We start from the raw sequence: 14,713 nt of genomic DNA, 5'->3' as shown, positions 1-14,713 counted from the left end.
GTATTGTACATCTGTGTTTATCATGTAGCCATTTACATTGTAGTGAGAAATTTTCACCTACCACTTGGAAGATTGTTCTGGACCTTCTTTCCATTAGTAAGTGATCTATTAGTTCTGGACTCAAAGTGTCATAAACACTTAGTTCTGTCACATACACTACAATAATTCTGACAATATATATATATATTATTTCAATCTACTGCTCTATCCAACGAGACAACGATGTCGAGTTGAACACGTATGGCAGATTTATGGTCCTACAGTACTATTTATGCATTAGAGATTCTAATATTACATTCTCGTAGGCATTATTGTTTCAGGTTTACAACAATAATCTCCTAAGGAGGTAATATCTGGTATCGTATTTTCAATTATACGTCCAGTGTCATTTCCAACAAAGATTCCTGACACCAGCCGACATCAATACCATTTGACTAGACACTGCTCCAATGCTTGCTTCCCCAGGGTATCCATACATCGTGTTTATTTAATTATAAGGCGTTGATGGATATTACAGAAATTTATATCAGAATATCTAAATAGCCTAGCAAGTAAAAATTTTGTCCTCTCGGTAGCCAAGTTGGTTTAAGGCGCAAGACTGTAATGTGTTAACAAAGTAATCTTGAGATCGGGCGTTCGACTCGCCCCCGGGAGATTTTTTTGGTTCTTCCAATATTCAAGAGCTTAAAAAGTAGTCTTTTTTACATGCATTTAATTCAACGCACTTCAATTAGGTCTGTTTTCTACAATCTTAAACTATGCCACTATATTACAGGTTATCTAGAGATATGATATTTGTTCTAATCTTTTATCATGTAGTTGTTTGTTGCAAAACTATCAAAACTATTGTTTACCTTTAAAGAGTAGATGTCAATCAATTTTTCATCAAAGTAATTTGGAATAGAGGATTGTGAATTCCTTTTCTCTCCGATATTTGTCACTGTATTAACATATTTGTATAGTGATTTCACTAGAGCAGGATCTTCTTCTGGCCCCATGAATGATACAGCTGTACCGCTATTTCCTGCACGACCAGTTCTACCAATTCTATGAATATAATCTTCAAAGCTGCTTGGTATTTGAAAGTTAATTACCAACGATACGTTAGGGATATCAATACCTCTAGCGGCTACATTAGTTGCAATCATAACCTGAACTTTACCAGACTTTAACAATTTCACTGAATGTTCTCTTTGATCTTGAGATTTAGAACCGTGTAAAATAGTTGCATGAAAACTAGTCTCTTCTTGAATTTTTTTGTATAACCAGTCCGCTGTCCTTTTATAATTAATGAATATAATTATAGGAGAATCAAAACCATATAATAATTCCTTTATTTTATCGAATGTACTTTCCTCTGTCTCGGAATATCTAACAATCTGCTCAATACGTTCAATAGCACTTTTAGGTGAACCTACTTTAGCGAAAATAGGTTTATGCAAATAACTAGTTGTCAATTTTTCAATATCTGGTGACATAGTAGCTGAAAACATTATCGTCTGTACAGTATCTTTCGATTTATATGATGCAACGTAAGATAAAATTGTGGATAATTGCTCTTCAAATCCAAGATCAATCATTTTATCTGCTTCATCGAGAACAAGAGTCTCGATATCGTTCAAAACAATTAGTTTTGATTCTAAACAGTCTATAAGTCTGCCTGGAGTAGCCACTAATATATCCATGCCTTTGGAAATTTTAAATGTCAATTCTTCAATTGAATACCCCCCTACAATAGAAACCGAAGTATATTCTAATGATTTTCCACCCCAGTATTGGATAAAATGTTCAATTTCAGATTGGATTTGTTGGGCTAATTCTCTTGTAGGGGCTAAAATTAATGCTTTTGGGCCATCCATTTTTTTTATGGACATCGGTCTGAATTCTGATCGAGAAAGTTTTATTAAAATTGGCAGAACAAAAGAAAATGTCTTACCAGAACCTGTTTCTGCAATCCCCATAAAGTCATTTTTGGTTGAATGTCCAACTTTTCCACATATATTTGGTATAGCTATTCTTTGAATTGGGGTAGGAGTTTCGAAGTTTAACTTTTCTTTTATGATTTCAACCATATCATTTGGAATAATATGAGTATCCATCCAATCTCTCAAAGGATACCTATATCCGGAACCCTTTACAGATATATTAAAAGTTTCTTCCATAACTCTCCAATCTCTATCAGTCATTTCACTATAGTCTTTATCACGCCAGTGTTTTCCCAAGTATCTGTTTTCGATATTGAATTTATTACTCTGAGTCTCCTTGTTATTTCTAAGTAAATCATCTGCGTCAATGTGTGTTATTGGATTATGTTCTAATAAAGTGTCATCCTTCTGGTTCCACAGAAAATTAAATTTAGTACTTTGTGAATTATTCCCTGAGGTTATATTTTCATTATTTCTTTTCTCATTTTGCTTTAAATCTTCTGAAGCATTAGAAAGATCAAATTTTAAACCATTGATGTTATATAAATTTCCATAACCATTTCCAGCTTCCTTTTTAGTTTTATATTTAATTACATTAGTTACAGATTTTACTATCTTTCCATTTGATTTAACTCCTTTCTGGGGGTTTCTATTTCCCTTACCTTTTAACAAATCATTTATATCTACAGGTCTAGCCATTTTTTAGTATTTCATTCCACAATTTATTATACGGAAAGTAACTTTAATTTAATAATAAACATATTAACTTAATAAATCAATCTACTTTACTCTAAATCAATATTTATATTTTTATAGACATATTTATTTTTTAGCGCACAGCGCTTAGAACGATTTTATCAAAATTATTTGAAAAGTCAATAGGAATGTTCATATCAAATGAAAATACCAAAAAACAGAAACAGTTGCTCTACTGTCGTATGGAGTTAATAAAAAATCTTATGGATAGATCAGTTATCTACATCACTCAGAATTTCAGTCTCAGTAATCTCTTGCTTCAAAAAATACTCAAACAGAGTTTCGGCTACAGTTTCATCGCCAAGAGTATCAATTAATTCTTGTAACGCCATTTTTTTCAGCCTTCTGTAACTTTTAACCTTTTTACGTATCAAAAAATAGTCAATCTTCGATATTCCTGCTACTGATAGAAGTTTAGAAAATTCAGCTTCTGTATCAATTTTTTTATTTGAGTTTGTAGTTTCTGATTTGTTTCCTTTAAAGTTAGTACCTAAACTGATTGCAACATTAGGATCTGGTTGTTCTCTATTTAGTTTCAATTCAAGAATAATATTGACAGTTTGTAAAGGGGAAGAAGACCAAATAAATTTCAAACCTGGAAATTCAATAACAAGCTTGGCTAATTTCATTTGGATTTCGTCTTGAGATAGTTTGCTAGAAATATCGTGAACTGTTGACATTTCTTTGCTTCTATAACTTCGCTTTTCGCTAAAGGGTTCCAATGAGAATGATTGACCCTCATCAAATTCAATTAACAATGTTGGGAACTTGTAATATCTGCTCATTTTTTTACACTGTGACCTTAACCTATTATTTTGGAGAGAACCTATCAAATCAGAAATAGATTTCCTTTCAACACATATATCTGGAGTAAGTATATAATCACCTACTGTTAGCATGCATGGTATAACATGTACGCCGTATCTAAATAACAATCCTGGCAGACTGGCATTAAACTCGCGAGAGTCCACCACAACGACATCTTGAGTAAATACCTGTGCATTTCCTTGTCCTCCAGCTATTCTAGTATTCCTGTTTATCAATCTATTCATTTTCAATTTTCTATCAGCTAAATTTTTCAAATGAGAAAGATCAAGATCTGCTTCAAAGCTTTGAGCTAGTTTTGCGTTTTCCCTAATTAGTTTTGTGAAGGCGTCTTTTTCTTTTTTTATCTGAGTTAAATATCTTTGCTCTTCAATACTATCTCCATAGTACATGAAAAAAATATTTGGCGATAATTCTGCATTAATAGCTTTATAAACTTCCACTCTTCTAATAAAAGTCAAATCCGGTTCATACATGATAATATAAGAGGGCATAATTTCCTGTAATTGGGAATCATTTTCGATATCTGAGAATTTTTGAATAATGACTTCATTTGATGAATTAACAAATTGATATTTCTTTAAAAGGACATTCCATGCTTGCTGATCAGTTTTTTCAGATGCAAATTCAATATCTTTATTTACATATTCCACCATGTCATCATCAGATACAATTTTGTATTCTTCTATCACTATGGGATCATCATCATTAGCGCCGTTATTTATTGTTTGATATTTATCAATAATCCCATCAATATCCTCACCAGATCCCGCAGTTCTTAGTTTATCAACAGCAGCTGCAGCAGCTGCTCCCCTAGTTCTCCTACGTTTTGTTATAACCTTTTCTTTTGCAAAGGCAGTGCTTACATTAATTTGTTGGTCATTACCTTTTATTTTTTCGTTTGCTTCTCTTAGCAAAGTATGCCTCTCTTCTTTTCTGAATTTATACTTGTTTAGTTTCTGTTCCAACATTTTTCGTGTACCTCTTTTTCTATCTGAATTCCGTAATATGGTTGACAATTGGGCAGATGTGCTACCATCTGCACACATAATCAACGTTGGTCCAGTTACGTTCTTCATTGATCTCTCCAATGCTATATCAGCTAAAATATTCAACAAGGCATCCCATTTAGGCAATTCCTCAAGTTGGTATTTTTCATCTTCATATACCCTTTTTCTAGAATGTGATATCACCAGTTGTGATTCATCAGCCATTAACCAAGGCGACTCACTATATTTCCTTGATATGGATGGCTTATTAGCTTCGATACTCAATTGTATTTCCTCATAAAAATCTACACAGTCAGCTGATACTAAGTATTTCAATAAATATCGTAGGAATCTTATATCTTTAATCAATTGCTTGGAGATAAAAGATATCCTATGCCAATTTGGTATCATTACCGAATCAATTGACTTTTGAAAATTGATATCTAATGCGTTTTCTATGCTCCACCAATCTCTTGCTAATTCCGGATTCTTTCTATTTAATTCAGCGATACATTTTTTAAGGCATTCCATTAAACCAAACTGAATCTTCAACATCGAATCAGTCATATCTATTTTAATTTCTATAACTTTACCTTTATTATATTGACCCTCTTTTGGATTTAAACAAGACGAAACTTCGAAACGAAATCTTGGCCACAAAAGAACATTTTTAAGTCTCAAATCTTTTAATTTTCTCAGTAGTGGGGAAAATTCCATGACAAATGATTCAGGCACTTCAGAGAATGCTTTGATGAAGCCCCATTTATTTTTTGTTCGATAGATTTCAACAATAAACGATTCGTTAGAAAGGTGTCGTATTTTTTCGACGTTCAGTACAACAAGACCAGTTATTCTATTAGGGTGAATCACACCAGATAATAAATCAGCTATGAGAATTCTTGATGTTACACTAATTATACCTCCCGATAGGTATAACTTTCTCCTATTATCAACGCTTAAGGAATCCGCTGTAACAACGTTAAACGATCTAGGATTTTCTTTCAAGTCATCATTGATTTCAAAGTCCTCATCTTGAGAAAGCCAATATAGCTCTTGCAATTCTTCTTCAATGTGTTTATTATCATTTGGACTAGCATTTAGAACCAAAACTAATGATCTCTTCAATACATTACCAATCTTTGTCGGCGTGACTAAAATGAAAAGTAGATTGGCCACAATACTTGCCATACACAAACCTTTCCCCATTATCACCAAAGGATCCTCAGATATCAATACATGCTCGACGATATTCTGTTGATAAGTCAACGGCAATGTCAAATTTATATTAACAGGTCTGATATCCTTGATATTTGGCACATTTTGTTCTGATTCATTTTCATCAGCAGGTATTAATGGATATAAAGGTTTTTCATCATCTATATCTTTTTCATTAGACGTTATCGTATTTGCATTTAAATCATCAAGAATCTTTTCGTATTCTTCAACTTCTCCATTCACTGTGCTATTAATATTTTCCTTTTGACTTTTAATATTTTCTTCTTGCCTTGAAAGTTCTTCTTGTAACTTTTCATCATCTGAATCTTCTTGAACAAATAAGCTTTGCATTATCAATAAAAACTTCCAATAAAGATATTAGAATACTGCATCTACTAATGGGATACAATACCTAAGAAGCATAGCTCGAATAATTTAGTAGCTTCCTTCTTTTATTGTCATGTCGATATTACCTTTAAAATAATTAAAGCATCGTCTTATTTCCCAAAAGGAACCGTTCGCATGCCAGTAAGAATTTTTTCAACGGAAGTCTTTAAAAAAAAATTATTAGTAAAGGAACAGAAAGTAGTCAGAAGTATAAAAAAATCGATGAAGTAATTATCTTACAATAGAATGGGAAAGTTTTAAAAACAGATATATGTATAACAAGCATTATATATTATATCAACATCTGTTTAAGTAACGGAATCACCGTTTTTTTTTAAGATAAAGGCAATATTTTGTTTTATTGAGGTTCGTAATAATAACTAGATTAATATTCTCTACCGCCAAGTTTGTCAAATAAACTGGGTCAGCAAACACATTGTTTAAAAAAGATTAGCATAGAACAATAAATAATATTAAGTTTCAATGTCGATTAGAGAGCTTTATAATATGCGGACTAGTCCCTCAGTTTCACTTGAGTTCTTTCCACCAAAGACTGAAGCAGGAAAGAGAAATCTATTAGAGCGTGTTAATCGTATGTCTGCATTAGACCCGCTATTTGTTACAGTTACATGGGGTGCAGGAGGTACTACCGCAGATAAAACCATACAATTAGCAATACTTGCCAAGCAGACTTTAAATTTAAATGTTTGTATTCATTTAACTTGTACAAATATGGATAAAAATATTTTAGATGAAGCTCTGAGTAAATGTAAATCAGCTGGCATTAGAAATATATTAGCTTTAAGAGGTGATCCACCAATTGAACATGAGTGGTCTAATGAAATGAATGTTGATGGAAAGAGAGAGTTTAATTATGCCATTGATTTGGTAAAGTACATAAGAGAATCTTATGATGATTATTTCTGCATTGGGGTGGCTGCATACCCAGAAGGCCACTGCGAAGGTGAACTAGAAGATTCTAGTTTTAGTCCATTCAAAGATTTACCATATTTGAAAGAAAAAATCGATGCAGGTGCTGATTTTGTGATTACGCAATTATTTTATGATGCTCAGAAGTTTCTAGATTTTGAAAAATTATTTCGTACACACATCTCAACAGAAGTACCGTTAATACCTGGATTGATGCCAATTAACTCATATTCACTATTTAATAGAGCTGCAAAACTATCACATGCATCCATTCCGCAGCACATACTAGATAAGTTTCAGTCAGAAATCCAATATGATGATAACGCTGTGAAATCAATAGGTGTAAAAATTATTATTGATATAATAGAAGAAATTTATCAGAAAACTAATGGGAGAATCAAAAACTTCCATTTTTATACATTAAATTTAGAAAAGGCAACAGCTCATATCGTCGCAGATTGTCCTTTATTATCCCACATATTGGATGATGAACATGATAATATCGCTATGAGTTTGCAGAGTGACGTAGTGATTTCTGTTGATGACAATGAATCTGAAGTGCACAATGAGAGTAGTTTCCATCAAAAGAGAAGGAGACATTCTAGTAACACTGAGATGTCCAGGCCCCAAGTTATTGATAAAAATATAACCAATGTAGTAGCAAGTCTACCATCTAGGAAGGTACTAATTTCTATTTCACAAGGGTCAGGTACGTTAGGTAGAGATGCAACTTGGGATGAATTTCCAAACGGTAGATTTGGTGATTCAAGGTCACCAGCTTACGGTGAAATAGATGGTTATGGTCCAACATTAAAAGTGGGAAACAAAAAAGCATATAATATATGGGGAGCACCAACTCGTGTCTCAGATTTGAAATCTATTTTTATCAAATATTTGGAAGGGTCAATTGATGTATTACCGTGGTGTGACCTTGGGCTCTCTCCAGAAACTGCATTAATTCAAGAAGAACTTATACAATTAAATCAAAGAGGTTATTTAACCTTAGCATCACAACCAGCTACCAATGCAGCACCGAGTACAGATAAAATATTCGGTTGGGGTCCTGCAAGTGGTTATGTATATCAAAAGGCATTTATAGAGATGTTCATCCAAAAACAACAATGGGAAAGTGTTTTAAAACCAAAATTAGAGAGTTATCAACAAGGTAAATTTAGCTACTATGTTGGTGATTCTACAGGTAAATTCGATACTAATCTGCCGGCTCACAGTTCTAGTGTTGTGACCTGGGGTATTTTTCCTAATAGCCCGGTTGTACAAACTACAATTGTAGAAGAAGAATCATTTAAGGCATGGAGAGATGAAGCCTTTTGTATATGGCTGGAGTGGGCAAAACTATTCCTATCCAACAATCCAGCTAATACGTTTTTGAAACAAGTCCATCAAGATTATTATCTACTATCAATTGTACACCACGACTTTGGCGACGTTGATGAGCTTTGGGAAATGCTATTAGAGTAATTATATATATAAGTAAATATTTATGTATGTATGCAATATTATGACCTTTTATTAATGGTTAGGAATTTTAAATCGAAGTTGAAATTTTATCGTTTCCCAGTCTAATAAAAAATTGAGGTAACGATTGTACTTATTGGACAGCTTTTCTTTTTCTGGAACCCTTTAGATTGATATTAGCTTTATGTTCTTGATCTAACTTTGCTTTAAGATATGCACATAGTTTAGTTTCTTTGTTGTCATTCCATTGGCGATTAATACCGCCTAAGAAAACTACACTTGACTCCTGTAAAACAAATACACCTCTGTTAAATAAAGTTCCTGCCTTTATTATTAGCTTTGAGCCTAACATACATGAAACCCAAGCCAAAGGTGAAGTGTTTATAGCAAAGAATATATCACCAGATTTTGCTTGCAATGTTATTTTATAAACAGTATTCTTTCTATTATTTAATGAATTATTCGACAAATTTGTGTTATTATTTGCTCCGTTACTGAAATTATCAGAATCTTCCATGTCTAACTGCGTTATTACCTTATATTTACTCACATCGTTACTAATGGCGGTCCCATTTGCTCTCAATCTATCTACTTTTTGATTTTTTGGATCTAATTTTATGTTATAATCATCAATTTGCGCTGTCTTAGAGATGGAGATTTGTTCAACCATCAAAACTTGAAACAGCAAATCCCTGTCAACTTTGATACATTTCTGTTCGACGACTTTATTTGTTTTATCTGGCAAATTATTCAACCATGCTTCATTTTCGAAGGCGTTTATTATAAGTTGTTCCCTAGCATTAAGACCAGTTTTATTAAAGGTTATATTTGTAACTTTCGTAATATCTTGCGATATGATCGACGCTATAGACATTTTCTAGTCCGCGATTAATTTGCTTAAAAGTTCGCAGTTTCTAGTGTACTGATAACTTATTCTATATTATTTTATAATATTTACTATACATTTTTATCTAGATACGTCTTCCAGAGCGTTTTAGCCTTAAGAAATTGAAAAATCAGAGAATTGAAAAATCAGAAATATAAAAAATTAAATGTACGATAACAATTTAATATATATTTGAAATGTTGTTCTAATTATTCAGCATAACAAAACCTATACTATCATTTGATATTGAATTCTATATTTATCGAGCAGGGTATAGCAACAATAAAAAACAACACAAACAGTTAAGAAAGAAAGGAAAAGATCATGGCAATTCAAACATTACTGATAATTAACAAATCCGGTGGGTTAATCTACCATAGAAATTATGCAGGTGAGAAAAATGGCCTAAATAGCAACGATTATTTAATTCTTGCGAGTACCTTACACAGTGTATTTGCGATTGCTAGTCAACTTACACCTCAGGCAGTTCAATTAAATGCTAAAAGATCAAGTAACAGTACAGATAATAACTTCTCAAAAGGTGGTGAAAAAATTCCATATATACCATATGTTGGCATGAATGCAAATGACTCAAATAACACAACAAATAAGCTGAACAAGTTAGGTAGTTTTATGGGAGATGATTATTTCAAAGAATCATTTGTCAGCTGGAATAAAGGTGGTTTAAGACAATTGAGTACAGATCACTTCACTATGTTTATATATCAAACCATGACCGGTATGAAATTTGTGGCAATAAGTTCTAGTGTTTTACGTAATACAGCAGATCCATCACACTCTGGTAAATCAAATACCACAGCAAATGCTAACGGCATACAAAACAGTACAACTATTTCTTATAGCACTGCACAAAACAGTAGCAGTGATTATAATTCAAATTCATCAAATTTACAAGTTCAAATAGCTGATAATTTTTTAAGAAAAATTTATTGTATATATAGTGATTATGTCATGAAAGATCCATTCTATTCATTAGAAATGCCAATTAAATCAGAATTGTTTGATAAAAAAGTTAAACAAATGGTATCCAATTTGGAATAGAGAGGATCACCAAATACAAAAAGTCGTTTAATGCAGCATTCAATACATATAACAAAGACATCTCGATAAAAAGATACACTATCTAATTACAATATATCACCTTGTAGTATTACATAGTCAAACACATAATAAACAATGAGTTGAAACTGAGTTGTTTAAACAATCGTTCTTTTTTCGATGTAACAAATTTAATTGCTACATACGAAAATGTTATTGTATTGCTATCATCGCCTGTTATTATATTACTGTTATTAGTGTGTTATTACCGTTTTGACGATTAGAGTACTCTCAGTTAATAAAACATAATTAAATGTGGAGGGCGTGGTGGTACTGGTGGCACGAACGGAATATGGTAGAGTTGAAGTATAACCCAACTGAGAATAGTTATGGGTGAACAAGACAGATAAGAGCCCTACCGACCATTCTTAACCGACTACTTATTTGTTCGGGAGAATGTGAGATCTGAGATGACAGGCACCACAGTCAAAGCAGGCATAACGTTTAATTATTTACGACCGTTTCCTGTTATTTTTTATGTGCGTAGTTTCTCTGTTTCTGTTTTGTGAAAATACACGAGGTATGGACCGACCCTGTAGAGCCGGATGCAGTAATTGAAAAACAAGCTGAATATAAAAACAAATAGTGTGGGGTGCCGACTTATCTCAGGGAGCAATAAAGATATAGTGTAATGATTCATGGCAGGGTTATTGTTGCAATGGATTACGGGAAACATAATGTGATTTTTGGTGATAGTAAAAATAAGTAGACTAACTACCATACTTAGAATTGCTGCGTATTATGGCTGAGTGTGATAATATAAATGCTAAGTAAACAAATGAACAAAAGGGTCTAACACACTGTAACAGCCATCTCATTGCAATGCACAGAAAAGTAAAAGTGAATCTAGCAATCATTGCTATACATATGGCTAAGAGATGGTGCGCCAGTTATAACCCATGAGTCTTTTTCGCAACTAGCTACTGCGATATTTTGTGCATGGCGTAGTCCCACGAGGCTTACATGATCATATGCACATAAGGCTATACCAAACAAGTAACTAGCAAGCATTTGACCAATATATTGCGGGAGACCGCTGGAGACCGTTTTTGAGACTGTTAGTGTATAATTAGAAACATATCGAGTCCAGCGCGGTATTCTTTGAAAAACATGCGTGGAAGGAGGGGCACACGGGCACATACACCAGCACCAATGCTAAATCATTTGGTTGAGGAGACATGTGTATGTACAAAGTTGACTGTTTGTTGTAGGGTTGAGAAAATGCAAATGAAACTACACTAATAACACCGCAGAAATATAAGAGAATAAGCTAATTTTATTGAAAAGTAATAAAGATTCAAATTCAATTTATGGCACACGAAAAGTACGGAATTCGATTCTACTGTAAAAACCTCTGAGATCGGTGCTGTCACCCATACGATCCAGCCCTCGTGCGGAACACGAACGGCACTTGCCAGCATCTCTACCCCCACGCACCAAGAGAGACATGCATGGAAAACTTGAAAAAAACATTGGCATTGTTTTTGTGCGTCTGTTTTTCTGCTAAGTCGCGTTAATGGATAATTTTTTTCTTCTTTTCTGTGTCGTGTGAGGCCGCCTCCTTCCATATGTTTGCAGGTTTCGCGGCAGTTTCTGGGCATCCGTATGAAGGAATATTTGACCATGAAACATCAGCGGAGAAAATAACGCAGCGCCGGATAAAGACGTTGCATAGCAAACAAAAGAAAAGCGGTGTTATAATTTCTCAATAATTTGCATATTCACCGTTATATTTTAGTGTTTTCAAAGCATATCCCATCCCGTAATTTCAATTAATCAATCAACAATTATTATGATTTAACCAAACCAGTTCTTTCCTCCGAAGTCTCTCTCTGTGTCTCGTTACCGTCATAAAAAGAAAAAATACACAAGAAGAGTAATTTCGAAAACCCATTTCGAAATATCGACATTTACATCAAACTTCTAAGAACTGCACTAACAATTGTTCGAAATCGAAAAGTAATCTGTTTGTCACTTTGGTTTTTGTATGCTTATTTTGTAAATAAGAAATTCCAGAGTATTAATTAACTGCATTTTCGTTAATAATCAATTAATTAATAGTAGTCTTGTGTAATATGTGGGAAACGCACAAAAAAAAGAAATGGCAAAAGAAAGACGTCCGGCACAACACACAGTGACGAGATGGATACTTAAGGTTACAAATATATAATAAATGAATAATACTCGGTGCTTTAGATGGGATCTTGAAAAGTTTATCCGTCCTTCCTGCGTAAGAGAATGATAATATCAAATAATTTCTCAATTATTGTTTGTTTATGAATATTATATATATATATATATACTTGATGCTTACTTTGTATGTCTTCATTTAAAACTTTCAACTTTTAATGCAAAGAACTTAGACGTTGATATTATACATATTCATATTTGAAAAATTAATCAAAAAATACAAAAACACAATCAAACCCACAAACAAAAAATAAAAAATACTGCTATAATAATTTAAACTACTTTTAATCATTTATAAATTTTTTTTGAACTTATTTTATTCTACAAATAGTACTCCTGTTAGGTAAAGATATGTCGACAGCTAATTCGCATGACGATAATTCAAAATATTTAAATAATTATAAATTTATTGGTATTATTGGCTCGGGTGCATCAGGCGTGGTATATAAAGTTCTAAACGTTATTAATAATAAATATTATGCCATAAAAGTTGTATTGAATAATACAGTCATCAGAGATAAACAAAATTTATTAGATTCCATCTTTAATGATTATTTTGAAAATGATAAATATAATACTCATAATGAAAAATTGAAAAATAGGATGATTTTAAATTCAATCAATTTTCATTATTATTTAACAAACGAATTCAATTATGGTATCAAAAAAGAAATTTCAAATCAGTTGAAAGTACATAAACACAAACACATCATTTCGGTTATTGATATTTATAATTATCAAATCACAAATTATTATAATATTAAAAATACTAATGTTACATTCATTATTTATGATTATATTGAGATGGATTTGTTCACTGCCATCGTCGAGAAACAAATTTTCCAAAATGCAACTGATACAACTTTGATTAAAAAAATATTTATTCAAATTTGTAGAGCTGTTAAATATTGTCATGAAAATGGTATTTATCATTGTGATTTGAAACCAGAAAATATTCTAGTTGATATAGAAAATGAACATGCTTATTTATGTGACTTTGGTTTATCAACTACAGAGAAAAGTTTGTGTGATACACAATCAATCGGTAGTACTTTCTATATGGCCCCAGAGAGAGTTATTGACTATGAAACCATATACAAATCTGCGGTCACTAAATCATCCCCTACTTATAGTTGCGATATTTGGTCATTGGGGATCATTCTAACAAATATCGTATGCTCATGTAATTTATGGAATTTACCGGATCCAAAGAAAGATCAATTCTTTAAATCATACATGACTAACAAATCAGTTTTGTTAGATTACATCGAAGTATCAACTAGCTTCTACCAATTACTAACTTTGATATTAGAACCCGATCCTTTGAAGAGGTATGGGATCGATGATATTATCGAATCCGTACGAAATATAAGGAGTTTTACACAGCACGGTAAGTACGCCAATGTTGATATATACGATATAATTGACGATGATACAGTCAATGAGGAAGAAATCTATGACACAGATTTTTCAAATGGTTTGGTTTCACACGATTCATCAGAAACTATGGTTAGTTTACAACATAACGACACCAACGACAAGGAGGGGGTATTCTATGGTGGCCAAGGTGTCACAGTTTTAAGAAGACCAACTCTACAGCATAGCAGTGCACCATTCAACGGGAATGGCCAAGCAATAACAATTTAAACGAAATTACATTCATTAAGCATAATCATTACACATTCGCATCATAAAAGATAAATCCATTCTTTTTCCATTAATAAAAGTATATAGATAATATATTTATATACATATATATAACTTAAAAAAATTCACCAAGCATAAATAATAAAATACAACGATATTTTACAACTTTTTGCAACCTTCACATTTCAAAGACTATGCATTTGAAGTAGGAAAACATAACGAGTCAGAGTGTTCCTGAAGAACTTACAATGAATAAGATTTAAGAACTTTACTAGTATATGCACTGGATAATAAAAGGAACCTTTGAAATATTATTCTAAAAACTATAAGAAGTCCCACAAACAAGAACAAAGGGAATAAGAATGAAA

General features: G+C 32.5%; 6 protein-coding genes and 1 non-coding gene across 7 annotated transcripts; 4 read left to right on the top strand and 3 right to left on the bottom strand.

Annotated features, from left to right (window-relative positions):
• Window positions 1-565: 565 nt before the first annotated feature.
• Window positions 566-655, top strand: TPHA0Ctrna2Y. The gene is given in 2 exon segments: window positions 566-605; window positions 619-655. It is a non-coding gene; the product is annotated as a tRNA-Tyr (tRNA).
• Window positions 656-800: 145 nt separating this feature from the next.
• On the bottom strand, window positions 801-2,624 carry PRP28 (mRNA splicing protein PRP28; the record flags this gene model as incomplete). Its single annotated transcript, XM_003684728.1, has 1 exon — window positions 801-2,624. One exon carries the CDS (start codon window positions 2,622-2,624, stop codon window positions 801-803), a length of 1,824 nt encoding a protein of 607 aa, XP_003684776.1.
• A 269-nt stretch (window positions 2,625-2,893) lies between these two features.
• Window positions 2,894-6,061, bottom strand: RAD1 (ssDNA endodeoxyribonuclease RAD1; the record flags this gene model as incomplete). The annotated part of the gene is made up of 1 exon (XM_003684727.1): window positions 2,894-6,061. One exon carries the CDS (start codon window positions 6,059-6,061, stop codon window positions 2,894-2,896), a length of 3,168 nt encoding a protein of 1,055 aa, XP_003684775.1.
• Window positions 6,062-6,580: 519 nt separating this feature from the next.
• On the top strand, window positions 6,581-8,506 carry MET12 (methylenetetrahydrofolate reductase (NAD(P)H) MET12; the record flags this gene model as incomplete). Its single annotated transcript, XM_003684726.1, has 1 exon — window positions 6,581-8,506. The coding sequence occupies one exon, from the start codon at window positions 6,581-6,583 to the stop codon at window positions 8,504-8,506; it is 1,926 nt and encodes a 641-aa protein (XP_003684774.1).
• A 130-nt stretch (window positions 8,507-8,636) lies between these two features.
• On the bottom strand, window positions 8,637-9,377 carry RMI1 (Rmi1p; the record flags this gene model as incomplete). The annotated part of the gene is made up of 1 exon (XM_003684725.1): window positions 8,637-9,377. The coding sequence occupies one exon, from the start codon at window positions 9,375-9,377 to the stop codon at window positions 8,637-8,639; it is 741 nt and encodes a 246-aa protein (XP_003684773.1).
• Window positions 9,378-9,713: 336 nt separating this feature from the next.
• Window positions 9,714-10,451, top strand: TRS23 (TRAPP subunit TRS23; the record flags this gene model as incomplete). The annotated part of the gene is made up of 1 exon (XM_003684724.1): window positions 9,714-10,451. The coding sequence occupies one exon, from the start codon at window positions 9,714-9,716 to the stop codon at window positions 10,449-10,451; it is 738 nt and encodes a 245-aa protein (XP_003684772.1).
• Window positions 10,452-13,049: 2,598 nt separating this feature from the next.
• On the top strand, window positions 13,050-14,345 carry TPHA0C01810 (uncharacterized protein; the record flags this gene model as incomplete). The annotated part of the gene is made up of 1 exon (XM_003684723.1): window positions 13,050-14,345. One exon carries the CDS (start codon window positions 13,050-13,052, stop codon window positions 14,343-14,345), a length of 1,296 nt encoding a protein of 431 aa, XP_003684771.1.
• Window positions 14,346-14,713: the final 368 nt, after the last annotated feature.

Source organism: Tetrapisispora phaffii, chromosome 3, assembly GCF_000236905.1.
Source record: "Tetrapisispora phaffii CBS 4417 chromosome 3, complete genome".
Classification (NCBI taxonomy): Eukaryota; Fungi; Ascomycota; class Saccharomycetes; order Saccharomycetales; family Saccharomycetaceae; genus Tetrapisispora; species Tetrapisispora phaffii.
The sequence above is the reverse complement of the archived record's forward strand: the minus strand, read 5'-3'. Positions and strand labels throughout refer to the sequence as shown.